This window comes from Dysidea avara, chromosome 3, assembly GCF_963678975.1.
Source record: "Dysidea avara chromosome 3, odDysAvar1.4, whole genome shotgun sequence".
Taxonomy (NCBI): Eukaryota; Metazoa; Porifera; class Demospongiae; order Dictyoceratida; family Dysideidae; genus Dysidea; species Dysidea avara.
In genome coordinates, this window is record NC_089274.1 from 12752366 (window position 1) to 12775039 (window position 22674).

Genomic DNA, 22674 nt, shown 5'->3' on the forward strand with positions numbered 1-22674 from the left:
AACCTCCCCTCTGTACATACACTGGTTCTTGTGCTTGTGAGGTTGTGTATCATGTGTTGTTTTGTCCAAAGGGTGTTGTTACCTTTTCTTCATCATAATGAAATAAAGGACCTTACAGCCACTTTTTAGATGAAAGTGTGCTCTCAGATGTGCACAGAATCAAAACTGCAATCTGTCCATAATCTAGATGAGTTTCGTATATATATATATATATCTAATCAAAAACAGCCAAGCTGTAAAATAAGGTGCGGCCCCTAAAAGACCATGGTGAAAAAGGATGTGAAATCCAAGGTGGCGGCCAAGAAATGGCTGTGATGGTAGGTTAATGGTAAAAATTTTAATAACGACATTCATGTGAATTTGTGTTTCGGCACCAAATTCACCTGAATTGTTATTAAAATGTTTACCATTAACCTACCATCACAGCCATTTCTTGGCCGCCACCTTGGATTTCACATCTTTTTCACCATGGCCTTTCAGGGGCCGCACCTTTTTTTTACAGCTTGGCTGTTTTTGATTAGATATCACTTCTTTTTGTATTTGTATAACCCAAAGCTAGCCATATAGGCCAACTTTGAGGCTTTTTTAACCTATCCTTTTTCTTTACCACAGGAAGAATAGAAAGACAAAGCAGATTTTTAATACTTCAACTGTTTTTGATTTTATCAGCAATTATACAAATTATATACATATATTTATTACATGTCTACTATTCCCTACTGGATAACTTGCAGCTGATCTCTCTACTAAGGGACTTGAAATGTAGCTGAACTCTCTACAGGGTGATTTGCCTGTAGCCGAACTCTCTACAGGGTGATTTGTTTGTAGCTGAACTCTCCACTGGATGGTTTCTTTGTAGCTGGTATCTACAAGGTGACTTGTTTCTAGCTGATCTCTCTACAAGGTGACTTCTACTACAGGGTGACTTGTATCTATAGCTGAACTATTTACAGGATGATCTGTTTGTTGCTGAAATCTCTACAGGGTGATTTGTTTGTAGCTGAACTCTCTACAAGGTGACTTCTTCTAGCTGATCTCTCTATAGGGTGACCTGATCACTCAGCAGGGTGACTTTTATCTTGCTGAACTCTCTACAGGGTGATTTGTTTGTATCAAAACTATCTACATGATGAATTTTATACCTGAACTCTCTACAGCGTGATTTGTTTGTAGCTGAACTCTCTACAGGATGGTTTCTTTGTCACTGAACTCTCTACAAGGTGACTTGTTTCTAGCTGATCTCTCTACAAGGTGACTTCCTCTAGCTGATCTCTCTACTGGGTGACTTGTATCTAGCTGAACTATCTACAGGATGATCTGTTTGTAGCTGAAATCTCTACAGGGTGACTTGTTTCTAGCTGATCTCTCTATAGGATAACTTGTTTCTAGCTGAACTCTCTACAAAGTGGGTTCTTTGTAGCTGAACTCTCTACAAGGTGCATGACTTCTTCTAGCTGATCTCTCTATAGGGTGACCTGATCTCTCTGTAGGGTGACATTTATCTAGCTGAACTCTCTACAGGGTGATCTGTTTGTAGCTGAACTCTCTACAGGGTAATTTATTTGCAGCTGAACTCTAGGCAGGGTGATTTGTTTGTAGCTGAACTCTCTACAGGATGGTTTGTTTGAAGCTGAACTCTCTACAAGGTGACTTGCTTCTAGCTGATCTCTCTAGACGGTGACTTCTTCTAGCTGATCTCTCTACAGGGTGACTTGTATAGCTGAACTCTCTACAGGGTGATTTGTTTGTAGCTGAAATCTTTTGTTTTAATCTGATCTCACTGTAGGGTAACTTGTTTGTAGCTGAACTCTCTACAGGATGGTTTCTTTGTAGCTGAACTCTCTACAGAGTGATCTTTTTTTTGTAACTGAACTCTATATAGGGTGATTTGTTTGTCTTTGAACTTTCTACAGGGTGATTTATTTATAGCTGAACGCTCTGCAGGGTGATTTGTTTGTAGTTGATCTCTCTTTGCAGCTGAGATCTCTACAGGGTGACTTCTTCTAGCTGAGCTCTCTCTTGTTTCTAGCTGATCTCTCTACAGAGTAACTTGTTTGCATAGCTGAACTCTTTACAAGGTGATTTTTTGGTTGCTGAACTCTCTACACTGTGACTTGTTTGTAGCAAACTTCTCTACAGAGTGACTTGTTTGTAGCTGAATTCTCTTCAGAGTGACTTACTTGTACATAAAAAAATAAAATAAAAAAAATAAAAAAGCTGAACATTATAAAGTGACTTGTCTGTAGCTGAACTCTCTACAGGGTTACTTGTTTGCAGCTGATCTCTATAGGGTAACTTATTTGTATAGATGAACTCTCTACAGGGTAGTTTCTTTGTAGCTGAACTCTCTTCACAGTGACTTGTTTGTAGCTGAATTCTCTAGAGAGTGTAGCCGAACTCTCTACAGGGTGCATAACTTGTTTATAGCTGAACTCTCTTCAGTGTGACTTGTAATGTTCTGAATCACTACAGTGATATATTTGTAGCTGAACTCTCTATAGGGTGACTTGCTTCTTGCTGAACTGTCTATAAGACTAACTGTTTGCAGCTGAACTCCCTACAAAATAACTTGCAATGTAATAGAATTCTATAATAGAGTAAATAAATTAGCTGAATGCTCTATTAGGGTGACTGTTCTATTAGGGTATCTCGATCTCGCATTTGCTCGGGGGTATGACACCTCTCCAAATCACGTACGCCCTTCAGCTACCAAATCACAAATCAACAAAATCTCAAGTGGTTTCACCCGCGCAAATAATTAAAACTGCTTGAAAACTACTCTCGAAAACATATTTCTAAACAATACAAACTCACAGTGATACAATACTAGTTTTAATCATGGGCTACTGTCCTTCAGAACACTGTTATAACATCACAAATCAGACTACGGCAATCATGTGTGAAGTTTCAAGTCAAGTTTCAAATCACAGATCCAATTGCAAATCACAAATCAGATTTCAAATCATGTACAGATTTGTAAAGGTGTCACACCCCTCGCAATTGCTACACGGAGTTGACTTTCGAATCATAACTTAGTGGTTTGTAATTGGATTCTTCTGTACTACTGCAAGGACTTTCTATGAAGATTATTCCAGCTATACACCGATTTTTAGCTCATTACTCTAAGCGGTTTGCCTAGTAGGCATAAAAACTAATACTTTTTTATTCATAAAAATCGATCACGTAATTGTGACACAGGTTGGGTTTTGTGTCATATCTCCATGGTCTTTATCTCGATTCCTTTCAAACCACCAAAAGGCACTCCTACGATGGTTACTCCATCTACATAGCAATTTTCAACTCATTCCATGAAGCGGTTTACCTTGTAGGCGTGACAACAATCGATCTTGTTTTACGCGAATAATCAGTTAATAAATCCTGAACCATTCATCAGATTTGCACCAAAGTTGATGCTAGGATTTGCCTTTGGCCTCCCTTTCTCTGTGCCAAATTTCAAGGTGATCAGAGTACGCATTTGTGTTTTATAGCAAAGTTTTCAAGTGTGCGAAAACACGAAGAAGAAAAAACGAAGAAAAAAGTGAAACTTTAGCAGCTCGTATCTCGGAAATGGCTGGAGCGATTTCCTTCAAAATTGGAATGTACACTCCCCTGGCTGGCAGGTAACTCTGTAGCAAATTTGATTCCAATCGGATAAGGGATCACCAAGATACAAAGATGTGAAAATGACACTTTCTTTCTTCCTGTCAATATACCCATAGTGTGGCACGCTGGCTTCTTGGGCCACACGACACACTATTGTGTGTCTTGATATATATATATCTAATCCAAAACAGCCAAGCTGTATAAAAAGTGTGCGGCCCTGAGAAAGGCTATGGTGAAAAAAGATGTGAAATCCAAGGTGGCGGCCAAGAAATGGCTGTGATGGTAGGTTAATGGTAAAAATTTTAATAACGACAACTCAGGTGAATTTTGTGCCAAGACCAAGCGGCACCAAATTCACCTGAATTGTTGTTATTAAAATTTTTACCATTAACCTACCATCACAGCCATTTCTTGGCCGCCACCTTGGATTTCACATCTTTTTTCACCATAGCCTTTCTCAGGGCCGCACACTTTTTTTACAGCTTGGCTGTTTTGGATTAGATTTCACTTCTTTTTGCATTTGTATACCCCCAAAGCCGGCCTATGGCCGGCTTTAGGGCTTTTTAACCTGTCATTTTTTTCTTTACTACAGGACAGACATGGGGCCAAGTACATTTAAAAGTACTTAAGTAAAGTACAAGTACTTTTGAATTTTCCAAGTACAAGTACAAGTACTCCAGCAGCAATCAAGAGAGTACTTAAATAAAGTACAAGTACATGCTGGAAGTACTTAAGTAAAGTACAAGTACATTTTGCTGTAGTAAAATATATGCTGTATTCAGTGTATTGTAGTATGTAAGTGCGCCTAGGGGGTTGGTTTTTGTCAACCATTCTCTCTCTTAAACTCTTAAAATTCACTGACTTGAATAGCAGCATTGTTTTGTTTGCCAGAATGCTATTGCTATGACATCATTAATCGTGGCAACATGGTACATAGTAAGGTTGGGGAAGGCAGTAGAAGAATCGCAAAAAGTTGTAAACTGCACCTTCACCCACTGTGTACAAACTACGTACAATGTTTGCAGTACTTACAAGTACTTAAAAGTACTTTAAGTACTCAAGTACATACAAGTACTTAGCAAAGTACTTGAATATAAGTACAAGTACACTGGGGAAATTAAGAAAGTATTTAAGTAAAGTACAAGTACTTTCAAATCTGTACTTAAGTGTACTTAAGTATAAGTACTCATGTACTTGGCCCCATGTCTGCTACAGGAAGAAGAAAAGATGAAGCAGGGTGATTTCTTTGTAGCTGACCTCTCTGCAAGGTGATCCTTCTAGCTGATCCCTCTACCGGATGACTTGTTTGTAGCTGAACTCTCTACAGGGTGATTTGTTTGTAGCTGAACTCTCTACAAGGTAACTTCTTCTAGCTGATCTTTCTACAGGGTGATTTGTTTGTAGCTGAACTCTCTACAGGGCGATTTGTTTCAGCTAAACTGCTGAACTCTCTACAATGTAACTTCTTCTAGCTAAACTCTCTACGGGTGGCTTGTTTCTAGCTGATCTCTCTACAGGGTGACTTGTTTGTAGCTGAACTCTCTACAAGGTGATTTGTTTGTAGCTGAACTCTCTACAAGGTAACTTCTTCTAGCTGATCTTTCTACAGGGTGATTTGTTTGTAGTTGAATTCTCTACAGGGCGATTTGTTTGCAGCTAAACTGCTGAACTCTCTACAATGTAACTTCTTCTAGCTAAACTCTCTACGGGTGGCTTGTTTCTAGCTGATCTCTCTACAGGGTGACTTGTTTGTAGCTGAACTTCTACAGGGTGATTTGTTTGTAGCTGAACTCTCTACAAGGTAACTTCTTCTAGCTGATCTTTTTACAGGGTAATTTGTTTGTAGCTGAATTCTCTACAGGCGATTTGTTTGCAGCTGAACTCTCTACATGGTAGTTTTTTTGTAGCTGAACTCTCTACAATGTAACTTCTTCTAGCTGAACTCTCTACATGGTGACTTGTTTGTAGCTGAACTCTCTACAGGGTGATTTGTTTGTAGCTGAACTCTCTACAAGGTAACTTCTTCTAGCTGACCTTCTATAGGGTGATTTGTTTGTAGCTGAATTCTCTACATGGTAGTTTCTTTGTAGCTGAACTCTCTACAATGTAACTTCTTCTAGCTGAACTCTCTACAGGATGACTTGTTTCTAGCTGATCTCTCTACAGGGTGACTTGTTTGTAGCTGAACTGTCTACAGGGTGATTTGTTTGTAGCTGAACTCTCTACAAGGTAACTTCTTCTAGCTGATCTTTCTACAGGGTGATTTGTTTGTAGCTGAATTCTCTACAGGCGATTTGTTTGAAGCTGAATTCTCTACATGGTAGTTTCTTTGTAGCCGAACTCTCTACAGTGTAACTTATTCTAGCTGAACTCTCTATGGGTGGCTTGTTTCTAGCTGATCTCTCTACTGAGTGTCTTGTTTCTAGCTGAACTCTCTACAGGGTGATTTGTTTGTAGCTGAACTCTCTACAAGGTAACTTCTTCTAGCTAATCTACTTTTCTACAGGGTGATTTGTTTGTAGCTGAATTCTCTACAGGGCGATTTGTTTGCAGCTGAACTCTCTATATGGTAGTTTCTTTGTAGCTGAACTCTCTACAGGGTGATTTGTTTGTAGCTGAACTCTCTACAAGGTAACTTCTTCTAGCTGATCTTTCTACAGGGTGATTTGTTTGTAGCTGAATTCTCTACAGGGCGATTTATTTGCAGCTGAACTCTCTACATGATAGTTTCTTTGTAGCTGAACTCTGTACAAAGTAACTTCTTCTAGCTGAACTCTCTACAGGATGACTTGTTTCTAGCTGATCTCTCTATAGGGTGACTTGTTTGTAGCTGAACTTTCTACAGGGTGATTTGTTTGTAGCTGAACTCTCTACAAGGTAACTTCTTCTAGCTGATCTTTCTACAGGGTGATTTGTTTGTAGTTGAATTCTCTACAGGTGATTTGTTTGCAGCTGAACTCTTTTACATGGTGGTTTCTTTGTAGCTGAACTCTCTACAAAGTGACTTCTTCTAGCTGATCTATCTACAGGATGACTTGTTTCTAACTGAACTTTCTACAGTGTGATCTGTTAATAGCGGAACTTTCTACTGGGTGATTTGTTTGCAGCTAAACTCTTTGCATGATTGTTTCTTTGTAACTGAACTCTCTACAAAGTGACTTCTTCTAGCTGATCTATCTACAGGATGACTTGTTTCTAACTGAACTCTCTACAGTGTGATCTGTTAATAGCGGAACTTTTTACTGGGTGATTTGTTTGCAGCTAAACTCTTTGCATGATTGTTTCTTTGTAACTGAACTCTCTACAAGGTAACTTCTTCTAGCTGATTACTCTACAGGGCAATTTGTTTGTAGTTGAATTCTCTACAGGGTGATTTATTTGAGCTGAACTCTCTACATGATGGCTTATTTGTAGCTGAACTCTCTATTAGGTACCTTCTTCTAGCTGATCTGACTACAGGGTGACTTGTTTGTAGCTGAATTCCCTACAGAATAACTTACAATGTAATATAACTGAGTAAATTATAAATGCAGCTGAATGCTTTATTAGGGTGACTGTTCTATTAGAGTATCTCGATCTCGCATTTTATTTGCTGCACCTAGTTGCCTTTCGAATCATAACTCAGTGATTTGTAATCCGATTCTTCTGTACTACTGCAAGGACTTTCTATGATGATTATTCCAGCTACATACTGATTTTCAGCTCGTTGCTCTAAGCGGTTTGCCTGGTAGATACGAAAACTAATAGTTTTTTTATTCATAAAAATCGATCGCGTAATTTTGACACAGGTTGGGTTTCGTGTCATATCTCCATGGTCTTTATCCCGATTCCTTTCAAACCACAAAAAGGCACTCCTACGATGGTTGCTCCATCTACATATCACTTTTCAACTGATTCCTCCAAGGCGTTTACCCTGTAGGCGTGACAGACCTTCGACCTTATTTTACGCAAATAATCGGTCATAACTCCGTGAATGTTCATCGGATTCCTACCAAAGGTGGTACGGAGATCCGCCTTAATGAGCCCTTTAAGTGTGCCAAATTTCAGCCAAATCCGAGCACGCATTCGTGTTTTATGGCGAATTTTGCGAAGTGTGCGAAATGAAGATGAAGAAGAAGAAATTAAAACGAAATTTTGTTCGCTCGTATCTCGGAAATGGCTGGAGCGATTTTCTTCAAATTTGGTATGTAGACTACCCTAACTGGGCGGCACGTCTCCAGCAAATTTGGTTCCAATCGGATAAGGGATCACAGAGCTACATAGGTGTGAAAATTGCGTTTTCTTTCTTCCTGTTAATATACTCAAGGTGTGGCGCGCCGGCTTCTTGGGTCGCACGACATACTATCGTGTGTCTTGATATATATATCCACACAAAAACAGCCAAGCTGTGAAAAATGGTGCGGCCTTAAAAAGCCTGGGTGAAAAAAGTTGTGAAATCAAAGGTGGCGGCCAAGAAATGGCTGCAATGATGTTAATGCTAATAAATTTTAACAATGCACACAGCCATTATTAAAATTTTTAGCATTAACATCATTGCAGCCATTTCTTGGCCGCCACCTTTGATTTCACAACTTTTTTCACCCAGACTTTTTAAGGCCGCACCATTTTTCACAGCTTGGCTGTTTTTTGTGTGGATTTCACTCCTTTTTGTACTTTACAAGGCCCCAAAACCAGCCTATGGCTGACTTTGAGGTTTGTCTTTACTCACATTTCTTCTTTTCTATGTAGATACAATGATGATTATTGAAGACAGACTTATAAATGTATTTCATTGCATGATTTAATTCAATATTTGATAATATTATTGTAATACTCTAATAGAGTGCACATTTTTTTAGGACTTCTAATAGAACATACATAGAATGTTCTAGAACAGTCTAGAACTTCTATTGGTAGATCTATGAAATTACAAACGTTTGATTATAAGCAGATTTCAACTAGAAATTTCATTTATAAAGCAGAAATTAAGTAAGGTGATCAGTCAAGGTAGCAGTGGTTCAGTGGTTAAGGATGGAGGTGTTAGGTATGGAGGTCCCTGGTTCGAACTCTGGTAAGTTGTTTTTTTCGACATTTTTTGCACACCTTTTTTACCCGTGGTGACTGCTCTATTAGAGTATCTCGATCCGCGATTTTACACTTGCTTAGTTTTTGCTTTATAACTTTGTCACTGTAACTCTATTGCTATTCAAACTATCAAAAGGCACTGCTACGATGATCAGCCTATCTACACACCAATTTTCAAGTTATTTCTATGCTTGGTTTACCCTGTAGCCGTGACAGAAGTTTGATCTGTTTTTACGTGAATAAACGTCCATAACTCCTTGAATACTACTCAGACTTACAACAAACTTGGTACGTGAATCCACCGTTACACGTTCTTAATTTGTGCCAAAGATCGAGGCAATCAAGTTACACGTTTGCATTGTATAGCAATTTTTGCAAAGTGTGCGAAAAGAAATCAAAGCCCCCGTAGCCTCCCGTACGGCATAAGAAGAAAAAAACGAAGAAATTAAAACGAAATTTTGGACGCCCATATCTCGCAAATGGCTGTTGCGAATTTAATCTAATTTGCTGTGTGGCGTACCCTACCTGGGGGACAGCTATAATGCAAAAATAGTGTGCTTTGGAGAAGAGGCCATGGAGCTATGCATGCGTGAAAAAGCTGTTTTCTTTCTTCCTGTAAATATACTCACGGTGTGGTCGCCGGCTTTCTTGGCCGCACGACACACTACCGTGTGTCTTGATCTAATCCAAAACAGCCAAGCTGTAAAAAAAGAGTGCGGCCCTGAGAAAGGCTATGGTGAAAAAAGATGTGAAATCCAAGGTGGCGGCCAAGAAATGGCTGTGATGGTAGGTTAATGGTAAAAATTTTAATAACGACAATTCAAGTGAATTTTGTGCCAAGACCAAGCAGCACAAAATTCACTGAATTGTTGTTATTAAAATTTTTACCATTAACCTACCATCACAGCCATTTCTTGGCCGCCACCTTGGATTTCACATCTTTTTTCACCATAGCCTTTCTCAGGGCCGCACTCTTTTTTTACAGCTTGGCTGTTTTGGATTAGATTTCACTTCTTTTTGCATTCGTATACCCCAAAGCCGGCCTATGGCCGGCTTTAGGGCTTTTTAACCTGTCATTTTTTTCTTTACTACAGGAAGAAGAAAAGATGAAGCAGGGTGATTTCTTTGTAGCTGACCTCTCTGCAAGGTGATCCTTCTAGCTGATCCCTCTACCGGAAAACTTGTTTGTAGCTGAACTCTCTACAGGGTGATTTGTTTGTAGCTGAACTCTCTACAAGGTAACTTCTTCTAGCTGATCTTTCTACAGGGTGATTTGTTTGTAGCTGAATTCTCTACAGGGCGCTTTGTTTGCAGCTAAACTCTCTACATGGTAGTTTCTTTGTAGCTGAACTTTCTACAATGTAACTTCTTCTAGCTGAACTCTCTACAGCATGACTTGTTTCTAGCTGATCTCTCTACAGGGTGACTTGTTTGTAGCTGAACTCTCTACAGGGTGATTTGTTTGTAGCTGAACTCTCAACAAGGTAACTTCTTCTAGCTGATCTTTCTACAGGGTGATTTGTTTGTAGCTGAATTCTCTACAGGGCAATTTGTTTGCAGCTGAACTCTCTACATGGTAGTTTCTTTGTAGCCGAACTCTCTACAGTGTAACTTATTCTAGCTGAACTCTCACGGGTGGCTTGTTTCAGTTGATCTCTCTACAGGGTGACTTGTTTGTAGCTGAACTCTCTACAAGGTGATTTGTTTGTAGCTGAACTCTCTACAAGGTACTTCTTCTAGCTGATCTTTCTACAGGGTGATTTGTTTGTAGCTGAATTCTCTACAGGGCGCTTTGTTTGCAGCTAAACTCTCTACATGGTAGTTTCTTTGTAGCTGAACTTTCTACAATGTAACTTCTTCTAGCTGAACTCTCTACAGGATGACTTGTTTCTAGCTGATCTCTCTACAGGGTGACTTGTTTGTAGCTGAACTCTCTACAGGGTGATTTGTTTGTAGCTGAACTCTCAACAAGGTAACTTCTTCTAGCTGATCTTTCTACAGGGTGATTTGTTTGTAGCTGAATTCTCTACAGGGCAATTTGTTTGCAGCTAAACTCTCTACATGGTAGTTTCTTTGTAGCCGAACTCTCTACAGTGTAACTTATTCTAGCTGAACTCTCACGGGTGGCTTGTTTCAGTTGATCTCTCTACAGGGTGACTTGTTTCTAGCTGAACTCTCTACAGGGTGATTTGTTTGTAGCTGAACTCTCTACAAGGTAACTTCTTCTAGCTGATCTTTTTACAGGGTAATTTGTTTGTAGCTGAATTCTCTGCAGGGCGATTTGTTTGCAGCTGAACTCTCTACATGGTAGTTTCTTTGTAGCTGAACTCTCTACAATGTAACTTCTTCTAGCTGAACTCTCTACATGGTGACTTGTTTGTAGCTGAACTCTCTACAGGGTGATTTGTTTGTAGCTGAACTCTCTACAAGGTAAATTCTTCTAGCTGACCTTTCTACAGGGTGATTTGTTTGTAGCTGAATTCTCTACAGGGCGATTTGTTTGCAGCTGAACTCTCTACAAGGTAGCTTCTTTGTGGCTGAACTCTCTACAATGTAACTTCTTCTAGCTGATCTCTCTACAGGGTGACTTGTTTCTAGCTGAACTCTCTACAGGGTGATTTGTTTGTAGCTGAACTCTCTACAAGGTAACTTCTTCTAGCTGACCTTTCTACAGGGTGATTTGTTTGTAGCTGAATTCTCTACATGGTAGTTTCTTTGTAGCTGAACTCTGTACAATGTAACTTCTTCTAGCTGAACTCTCTACAGGATGACTTGTTTCTAGCTGATCTCTCTACAGGGTGACTTGTTTGTAGCTGAACTGTCTACAGGGTGATTTGTTTGTAGCTGAACTCTCTACGAGGTAACTTCTTCTAGCTGAACTCTCTACAGGATGACTTGTTTCTAGCTGATCTCTCTACAGGGTGACTTGTTTGTAGCTGAACTCGCTACAGGGTGATTTGTTTGTAGCTGAACTCTCTACAAGGTAACTTCTTCTAGCTGACCTTTCTACAGGGTGATTTGTTTGTAGCTGAACTCTCTACAGGGTGATTTGTTTGTAGCTGAACTCTCTACAAGGTAACTTCTTCTAGCTGACCTTTCTACAGGGTGATTTGTTTGTAGCTGAACTCTCTACAGGGTGATTTGTTTGTAGCTGAACTCTCTACAAGGTAACTTCTTCTAGCTGATATTTTTACGGGGTAATTTGTTTGTAGCTGAATTTTCTGCAGGGCGATTCGTTTGCAGCTGAACTCTCTACATGGTAGTTTCTTTGTAGCTGAACTCTCTACAATGTAACTTCTTCTAGCTGAACTCTCTACAGGATGACTTGTTTCTAGCTGATCTCTCTACAGGGTGACTTGTTTGTAGCTGAACTGTCTATAGGGTGATTTGTTTGTAGCTGAACTCTCTACAAGGTAACTTCTTCTAGCTGAACTCTCTACAGGATGACTTGTTTCTAGCTGATCTCTCTACAGGGTGACTTGTTTGTAGCTGAACTCTCTACAGGGTGATTTGTTTGTAGCTGAACTCTCTACAAGGTAACTTCTTCTAGCTGAACTCTCTACATGGTGACTTGTTTGTAGCTGAACTCTCTACAATGTAACTTCTTCTAGCTGAACTCTCTACTGGTGGCTTGTTTCTAGCTGATCTCTCTACAGGGTGACTTGTTTCTAGCTGAACTCTCTACAGGGTGATTTGTTTGTGGCTGAACTCTCTACAAGGTAACTTCTTCTAGCTGACCTTTCTACAGGGTGATTTGTTTGTAGCTGAACTCTCTACAGGGCGATTTATTTGCAGCTGAACTCTCTACATGGTAGTTTCTTTGTAGCTGAACTCTGTACAACATAACTTCTTGTAGCTGAACTCTCTACAGGATGACTTGTTTCTAGCTGATCTCTCTACAGGGTGACTTGTTTGTAACTGAACTTTCTACAGGGTGATTTGTTTGTTGCTGAACTCTCTACAAGGTAACTTCTTCTAGCTGATCTTTCTACAGGGTGATTTGTTTGTAGTTGAATTCTCTACAGGTGATTTGTTTGCAGCTGAACTCTTTTACATGGTGGTTTCTTTGTAGCTGAACTCTCTACAAAGTGACTTCTTCTAGCTGATCTATCTACAGGATGACTTGTTTCTAACTGAACTATCTACAGTGTGATCTGTTAATAGCAAAACTTTCTACTGGGTGATTTGTTTGCAGCTAAACTCTTTGCATGATTGTTTCTTTGTAACTGAACTCTCTACAAGGTAACTTCTTCTAGCTGATCTCTCTACAGGGCAATTTGTTTGTAGCTGAATTCTCTACAAGGTGATTTATTTGAGCTGAACTCTCTACATGATGGCTTATTTGTAGCTGAACTCTCTATTAGGTACCTTCTTCTAGCTGATCTGACTACAGGGTGACTTGTTTGTAGCTGAATTCCCTACAGAATAACTTACAATGTAATATAACTGAGTAAATTATAAATGCAGCTGAATGCTTTATTAGGGTGACTGTTCTATTAGAGTATCTCGATCTCGCATTTTATTTGCTGCACCTAGTTGCCTTTCGAATCATAACTCAGTGATTTGTAATCCGATTCTTCTGTACTACTGCAAGGACTTTCTATGATGATTATTCCAGCTACATACTGATTTTCAGCTCGTTGCTCTAAGCGGTTTGCCTGGTAGATACGAAAACTAATAGTTTTTTTATTCATAAAAATCGATCGCGTAATTTTGACACAGGTTGGGTTTCGTGTCATATCTCCATGGTCTTTATCCCGATTCCTTTCAAACCACAAAAAGGCACTCCTACGATGGTTGCTCCATCTACATATCACTTTTCAACTGATTCCTCCAAGGCGTTTACCCTGTAGGCGTGACAGACCTTCGACCTTATTTTACGCAAATAATCGGTCATAACTCCGTGAATGTTCATCGGATTCCTACCAAAGGTGGTACGGAGATCCGCCTTAATGAGCCCTTTAAGTGTGCCAAATTTCAGCCAAATCCGAGCACGCATTCGTGTTTTATGGCGAATTTTGCGAAGTGTGCGAAATGAAGATGAAGAAGAAGAAAAAAACGAAGAAATTAAAACGAAATTTTGTTCGCTCGTATCTCGGAAATGGCTGGAGCGATTTTCTTCAAATTTGGTATGTAGACTACCCTAACTGGGCGGCACGTCTCCAGCAAATTTGGTTCCAATCGGATAAGGGATCACAGAGCTACATCGGTGTGAAAATTGCGTTTTCTTTCTTCCTGTTAATATACTCAAGGTGTGGCACGCCGGCTTCTTGGGTCGCACGACACACTATCGTGTGTCTTGATATGCCTCTAACACTCAATAAGCTGGACATTGTCATGAAGGTTTTTGGGGTGGCTATTCTGAGAGATCTTAGTGGATGTTTCATGTCTTTAATCCACTTGCTCTTTGTAGCAGTTCTACCACCTCTCTTCAACTTTAAGAAACAAGCATCAAACTGCACATTCATGAAGTTGAACGCACTTGTTTAACATCATATAGTTATGTCTACCACAGCAGGGGATTGACTCATGAAGATAGTCATTTGTGAGTGTTTGACATCCCTTTTATTAGCTAAGTAGGGAGAAGAGTACTCCATGGTTATAGAGTGGCTTTGATGCTGTCTTGGCTTCTTGTTACTCCAATCAGTCATTCAGTGTATTGGAGGTGCAAAGGACTCTGCCACTAACGGATTTACAGTTATAAGTTGTACCTTGTGCTAGGGGTGGTAGTCTATCAAGCTGGGAGAACAGAAAGATCTGCTCACTACAAATGTTAGTGGTGTGATGCAGAAATTATTGGTGATTATCAGCGTGAAGCCATTACATTTGATGTGCTACCATGAATCAGCACCTTGAAAAGAAATGGAACACAAAATGAAGTCCATGATGCATGCATTGTATCAAGAGTTTAGAATGGTGTAAGGAGAGTGTCAAACTATGCTATACCCTGTGAAAAATGAACCTGTAAAGTCCTATGGCATCGTTCAAATGACTCGGTGATTTGTGTTGATTGGTGAATAATTATAAGTGCAGTGGGCATGCGCATACATGTACATGTTGAGAGACTGAAGCTACAAAGTGAAAGAACAGTGTACTTGAGAAAAGTATGGCACAATGTGTTGAGGAACTAGTACAAAGAGAAAGATACAACCAACTAACCTGGAAAGCCACAGATATCAACATCACGCGTGATGTCTTAAAATGAGATTTCATCATAGTCGCCATTCTGAAACGCATGATAGTGTAAGTAACACATCTATTAGCCATGGGGATTCAATGCAGACCACCTGACCAAACTAAGGTGTTTTTCATTTTTCATTGGGTGTAGCGAAGTCCGATAATCTCCCTACACTATTATGAACTCTTGATTGTACTTACTGTGGTATACCAAAAGGCATTAACATTGTTGGATCAAGTCTGTAAATCATTACATTGAGGCATTAGATAGTTAGACAGTTAGTCAATCAGTCAGTCAAAAGAAAAGTAGAAAACTCCACTAAATAATTTTAATTTTGTAGCAATTTAGTTCTGGTTGCACTGAAAACATTTTTGGGTGAAATACTGCCAAAGGAAGTGCAAAGGCATATGTAAGGTTAACATTTTTTGTGGTAAGGTGCAGATCTTTGTGATTCCTATTATACACAAGTACACAAAAAAATTAGAATTTTCAGCTAGAGTAGGGACCACAGCACATCAATAAAAAGTACTGAAACAAGCTGGAGTAGTGCATGATATTAAATCACAGTAAAACAATAAGTAGTGTTATATCCCTGCTGTGCTCAAGATACCATAACGGAAATGGACAGTAAGGATATAACACTTCTTATTGTTTTACTGTGATTTAATATCATGGACTACTCCAACTTGTTTCAGTACTTTTTATCGATGTGCTGTGGTCCCTACTCTAGCTAAAAGTTCTAATTTTTGTGTACTTGTTTGTTAACTTTTTTGTAAAATAATTATTATGACTGGTGAACCCACGCATACCGCATCTGAAATGGCGCCGTGTGCCCCAGCTATATCAATTATTGTCTGAACAGTGAAGTATCCATTACGCTTCGTTGTCAGCTATGTTCAACCCATTACACAGCATTACAAATGAAGAGCTGTTCGAAAAGCACCTCTGCAATCCACGTATATACCGAAAGAAAAGAATGTTGCCGCGTGCCCCAGCTATATCAATTATCGTCTGAAAAGTGAATCCGTCATGCTTTGTTGTCAGCTATGTTCAACTTGTTACACAACAGTACGAATCAAGAACTGTTCGAAAAGCACCTCTGCAGTCAAAAAATAGCTATACTATGAAAAATACGGACAATTTCTGTTACGAAGGGAAGCCATCACGTGCTACCACCAAATCAACACTGTTCGCTGTCAGCAAAGATGAATGGGACACAAAGGAGGACACTGGTAAGTCCATGAAGAACACATTGTACATACTGCAGTATACCAAAAGGCACCTCTCGGGCCTAAGGGACATCGAACAGTGAAAAAATCAAGCCCATAGCCTTAGCCGTTATTGAGTTTTACACTTGTCTGAAGGAATCAGTCAGCTACTTACTCAGTCAATCAGTCAGTAGAAAATTCCATTAAATTTTTTTTTTAATTCCATAGCAACTTTTTGAAGGCATTTTGGCTCGATCTGAAAGCTTCTTTGGGCTTAGTTTGACTTAACCAATAGTGCTTCATCGTCGTCTGGGAAAATTGAGGCTGGTTTTTAGGTGATGCTATTTTGTGGTCCACGCCTACTCCTTTGTGGTCCCTAGCTACCATAGTGTATATACATTAATCCCATTGAATTTGTTACTATACATGCAGTTGTATTAATTGTGTATAGTAAATTTCTTTTGTTAGAAAAATCTAGTGCACACTATTTTTCATATCTCTTGTTCATATGCATGACCTGAAATAAACAGTAGTCAAGCACAAACCATGTTGTTATAACATTTATCCAATCTAGTCATCAATAGACTAGCTACATACATGGTCAAATTCTCAAGTGTAAGAATGTTATCTTTTCAGATACTACTATATTAGGATTAAATTCAATCATTTGGTTACTCTTTATACAAACCATGGGTGTGATTTGACCTGTCCAGATAATAAGTGTCCAAAGAAAACAGTTCCACTGTGTAATGTAAATACTGTATGTATGTACGGAGCAATTGCACTAATATGTAGTGGATTGTTTAAATGCTTTGTAGTCCATGATATGCATATGTGTATATTAATATTATTATAATTATATAGGTCACCTTCCTAGTCCACCTAGAAATGTCACAGCTTCTGATTGTGTTGTAAACAAGACAGAGTGTCATATAAATGTATCTTGGGAAAGAAACAATGAGCTTGATTTGCAGAATTATGTAGTTTTTGTTCATTTTGATACTGTCAATGACACTTTTGTTGGACATGATGGAAAGTACTTGACTGAAAAGGAACACAGATTTCCAATTCATCTGTTTCCGGTAAATGAACTGTGTACATATCCCTTGTTGCAATACATTATTTAATTATTGATCAGTAGCATACATATGTTCAAAATACAAGAGCTCATCCATGTAACATATTTTAGACATCGTGACACAATATTATATGTGACTGAATTTTGGGTAACCATTGATCTATGCACAATAGTAATTTTGTAATAAAACACATCAAAAACAACGGGTAAAAAATATAAGTTCCAAAAAAAATGCTAGTTATTATGCTAGTTATTATGTTATTATGCTAGTTATTATGCTAGTTATTTCGCAGAATGTGTGAAGTTACACCATATATGGGAAACGTAGCCACAAAGCGTGGTATATCAGTTATATACCACAGCGCAGTGCTTTTGATCTCAACCACAGGTGTGGTATATAAAGTGTGCTACATTTCCCATATATGGTGTAACTTCACACATTCTGCGAAATCCTTATCTAAACGGTAAACAAGTCCCTAATAACAAGCGCCTAAATTAAACAACAATTATTCACCTCAGGAACTGGAACAAATTTCGATGAACTCTTGTCTCCTTCGTGGATAGCTCACTAATCGCAACTATGTGGGCGTGGCACCACTAAAAGTGTAAAACGTCTGATCCATCAAGAATTTGTATTGATTTCCATCTCCAGAAGGTGCTGTTTCAGTATAACTTACTATCTATAATCGCTTTCATCTACTGGGGTGTAGAATATAACAGTTATAACACGATCACTCGGGATATGACTAAATATACGCACTCTCACACAAGCGCTGCGTGCTCTCGTCAATTGTACGTATATTTTAGTCATATCCCTCATAAGCATGTTATCACTATAAAATATATAGCACTATAAAGTTGTATAGTTCATATGCACTTTTGCACAAGAGAAGTAAGTAGACATGCTTGTGGTTTAATAAATCTAATCCAAAACAGCCAAGCTGTAAAAAAAGTGTGCGGCCCTCAGAAAGGCTATGGTGAAAAAAGATGTGAAATCCAAGGTGGCGGCCAAGAAATGGCTGTGATGGTAGGTTAATGGTAAAAATTTTAATAACGACAATTCAGGTGAATTTTTGTGCCGCTTCACAAAATTTACCTAAATTGTCATTAAAATTTTTACCATTAACCTACCATCACAGCCATTTCTTGGCCGCCACCTTGGATTTCACATCTTTTTTCACCATAGCCTTTCTGAGGGCCGCACACTTTTTTTACAGCTTGGCTGTTTTGGATTAGATTTCATTTCTTTTTGTATTTGTATACCCCAAAGCCGGCCTATGGCCAGCTTTGGGACTTTTTTAACCTATGTTTTTTTTCTTTACTACAGGAAGAAGAAAAGATGAAGTAGATGTACTTTAAATATTTTATCAGTAAATGTACAAATTATATATATATAATACATATGTGACCGGATTTGCGAAAAGGGGTCTTCCACACACATCCAATTTGCCAACTTTGACAACTGATAATTTCAGATTGGAAAGAGCTATTGCCTTGAAATTTGGGCAGTGGTGAGCACCACTATAGCTGAATACATGGTGAAATTTTCAGGTTAATATGTTACTTGAACACTGAGTTATGGTCTCCAACGTTTACAGAATTGGATGTGTGTGAAAGACTCCTTTTCGCAAATCCGGTCACATATATTGATTACAGAAATCTCCATGGTGGTTTCTTTGTAACTGAACACTCTACAAGGTGACTTCTTCTAATTGCTCTCTCTAAAGGGTGAATTGTTTGTAGCTGAACGATCTACAAGGTAACTTCTTCTAGCTGATCTCTCTACAGGGTGATGTGTTTGTAGCTGAATTCTGTACAGGTGATTTGTTTGCAGCTGAGCTCTTTACAGAATGGTTTCTTTGTAGCTAAACTCTCTAAAAGGTAACTTCTTCTAACTGATCTTTCTACAGGGCAATTTGTTTCTGGCAGAATTTTCTACAGGGTGATTTCTTTGCAGCTGAACTCTCTACGTGGTGGTTTCTTTGTAGCTGAACTCTCTACAAGGTAATTTCTTCTAGCTGATCTCTCTACAGGGAGATTTGTTTGTAGCTGAACTATCTACAAGGTAACTTCTTCTAGCTGATCTCTCTACAGGGTGATTTGTTTGTAGTTGAATTCTGTACAGGTGATTCGTTTGCAGCTGAGCTCTTTACAAAATGGTTTCTTTGTAGCTAAACTTTCTCCAAGGTAACTTCTTCTAACTGATCTTTCTACAGGGTGATTTGTTTGTAGCTGAACTATCTACAAGGTAATTTCTTCTAGCTGATCTCTCTACAGGGTGATTTGTTTGCAGCTGAATTCTGTACAGGTGATTTGTTTGCAGCTGAGCTCTTTACAGAATGGTTTCTTTGTAGCTGAACTCTCTACAGGGTGATTTGTTTGTAGCTGAAATCCCTACAAGGTAACTTCTTCTAGCTGATCTTTCTACAGGGCGATTTGTTTGTAGCTGAGTTCTCTACAGGGTGTTTGTTTGCAGCTGAATTCTCTACATGGTGGTTTCTTTATAGCTGAACTCTCTACGAGGTGACTTCTTCTAGCTGATCTCTCTACAGGGTGATTTGTTTGTAGCTGAACTCTCTACAGGTGATTTGTTTGTAGCTGAACTCTCTACAAGGCGATACTTCTAGGTGATCTCTCTACATGATTCCTTGTTTCTAACTGAACTCTCAACAGAGTGATCTGTTCATAGCTGAACTTTCTACTGGGTGATTTGTTTGCAGCTGAACTCTCTAAATTGTGGTTCCTTTGTAGCTGAACTCTCTACAATGTGACTTCTTCTAACTGAACTCTCTACAAGGTGACTTGTTTCTAGCTGAACTCTCTACATGTGATTTGTTTGTAGCTGAACTCTCTACATGGTGGTTTCATTGTAGCTGAACTCTCTACAAGGTAACTTCTTCTAGCTGATCTTTTTACACTGCGTATTTGTTTGTAGCTGAGTTCTCTACAGGGTGTTTGTTTGCAGCTGAATTCTCTACATGGTGGTTTCTTTATGGCTGAACTCTCTACATGGTGACTTCTTCTAGCTGATCTCTCTACAGGGTGATTTGTTTGTAGCTGAACTCTCTACAGGTGATTTGTTTGTAGCTGAACTCTCTACAAGGCGATACTTCTAGGTGATCTCTCTACTTGATTCCTTGTTTCTAACTGAACTCTCAACAGAGTGATCTGTTCATAGCTGAACTTTCTACTGGGTGATTTGTTTGCAGCTGAACTCTCTACATGGGAGTTTCATTGTAGCTGAACTCTCTACAATGTGACTTCTTCTAGCTGAACTCTCTACAGGGTGACTTGTTTCTAGCTGAACTCTCTACAGGTGATTTGTTTGCAGCTGAACTCTTTACATGCTGGTTTCTTTGTAGCTGAACTCTCTACAAGGTAACTTCTTCTAGCCGATCTTTCTACAAGGTGATAGAGTTTTTTGCAGCTGAACTCTTTACATGGTGGTTGCTTTGTAGCTGAACTCTCTAAAAGGTGACTTCTTCTAGCTGAACTCTCTACAGGATGATTTGTTTGCAGCTGAACTCTCTATGTGGTAGTTTCTTTGTAGCTGAACTCTCTACAATGTGATATCTTCTAGCTGAACTCTCTACAGGGTGACTTGTTTTTAGCTGATCTCTCTACAGGGTGACTTGTTTCTAGCTGAACTCTCTACAGGTGATTTGTTTGCAGCTGAACTCTCTATATGGTTTATTTCCTTGTAACTGAACTCCCTGCAAGGTGACTTCTTCTAGCTGATCTCTCTACAGGGAGATTTGTTTGTAGCCGAACTCTCTACAGGGTGATCTGTTTGTAGCTGAACTCCCTATAAGGTAACTTCTTCTAGCTAATCTTTCTACAGGGCGATTTGTTTGTAGCTGAGTTCTCTACAGGGTGACTTGTTTGCAGCTGAACTCTCTACATGGTGGTTTCTTTGTAACTGAACTCTCTAAAGGGTGGTTTGTTTGTAGCCAAACTCTCTACAGGGTGATCTGTTCGTAGCTGAACTCCCTATAAGGTAACTTCTTCTAGCTAATCTTTCTACAGGGCGATTTGTTTGTAGCTGAGTTCTCTACAGGGTGATTTGTTTGCAGCTGAACTCTACATGGTAGTTTCTTTGTAGCTCTACAATGTGACTTCTTCTAGCTGAACTCTCTACAAGGTGACTTGTTTCTAGTTGATCTCTCTACAGGGTGACTTGTTTCTAGCTTAACTCTCTACAGATGATTTGTTTGCAGCTGAACTCTCTACATGATGGTTTCTTTGTAGCTGAACTCTCTACAAGGTAATTTCTTCTAGCTGATCTCTCTACAGGCTGATTTGTTTGTAGTTGAACTCTCTACATGATGGTTTCTTTGTAGCTGAACTCTCTACAAAGTGATTTCTTCTATAGCTGATCTTTCTACAGGGTGATTTGTTTGTAGTTGAACTCTCTACACGATAGTTTCTTTGTAGCTGAACTCTCTACAAGGTGATTTCTTCTATAGCTGATCTTTCTACAGGGTGATTTGTTTGTACCTGAACTATCTACATGATGGTTTCTTTGTAGCTGAACTCTCTACAAGGTAACTTCTTCTAGCTGATCTCTCTACAGGACAATTTGTTTGTACCTGAACTCTCACATGATTGTTTCTTTGAAGCTGAACTCTCTACAAGGTGATTTCTTCTAGCTGATCTTTCTACAGGGTGATTTGTTTGTAGCAGAACTCTCTACAAGGAAACTTCTTCTAGCTGATCTCTCTACAGGGAGATTTGTTTGTAGCTGAACTCTACACATGATTTGTTTGTGGCTGAATTCTCTACATGATGGTTTCTTTGTAGCTGAACTCTCTACAAGGTAACTTCTTCTAGCTGATCTCTTTACAGGGTGAATTGTTTGTAGCTAAACGATCTACAAGGTAACTTCTTCTAACTGATCTCTCTACAGGGTGATTTGTCTGTAGCTGAACTCTCTACAAGAAACCTCTTTTAACTGAGCTCTGTACAGGGTGAATTGTTTGTAGCTGAACTATCTACAAGGTAACTTCTTCTAGCTGATCTCTCTACAGGATGATTTGTTTGTAGCTGAACTATCTACAAGGTAACTTCTTCTAGCTGATCTCTCTATAGGGTGATTTGTTTGTAGCTGAATTCTGTATAGGTGATTTGTTTGCAGCTGAGCTCTTTACAGAATGGTTTCTTTGTAGCTGAACTCTCTACAAGGTATAACTTCTTCTAGCTGATGTATCTACAGGGTCACTAGTTTGTAGCTGAATTCTCTACATGGTGGTTTCTTTGTAACTGAACTATCTACAAGGTGACATCTTCTAGCTGATCTTTCAACAGGGTGATTTGTTTGTAACTGAACTCTCTACAAGAAAACTTCTTCTAACTGATGTCTGAACAGGGTGAATTGTTTGTAGCTGAACTCTCTACAGGGTGATTTGTTTGTAGCTGATCTCTATACAGGTTACTTATTTCTAACTGATCTCTTGAATTCTGTTCAGGGTGACTGCTCTATTAGGATGACTGCTCTATTAGAGTATCTTGCTACACCAAGTTGGAATTCAAGTGCAAGATACCCT

The 22674-nt window shown here is 39.0% G+C and overlaps 1 protein-coding gene across 1 annotated transcript in view; it reads left to right on the forward strand.

The window, feature by feature from the left end:
• LOC136249431 (fibroblast growth factor receptor 3-like) overlaps positions 1–22674 on the forward strand; it is a 126615-nt gene that overhangs the window by 84020 nt on the left and 19921 nt on the right. The window contains exon 11 of the mRNA XM_066041436.1: positions 16918–17135. Within this exon, the coding sequence (XP_065897508.1) occupies positions 16918–17135 (218 nt within the window). The remainder of the gene's footprint in view (positions 1–16917; positions 17136–22674) is intronic.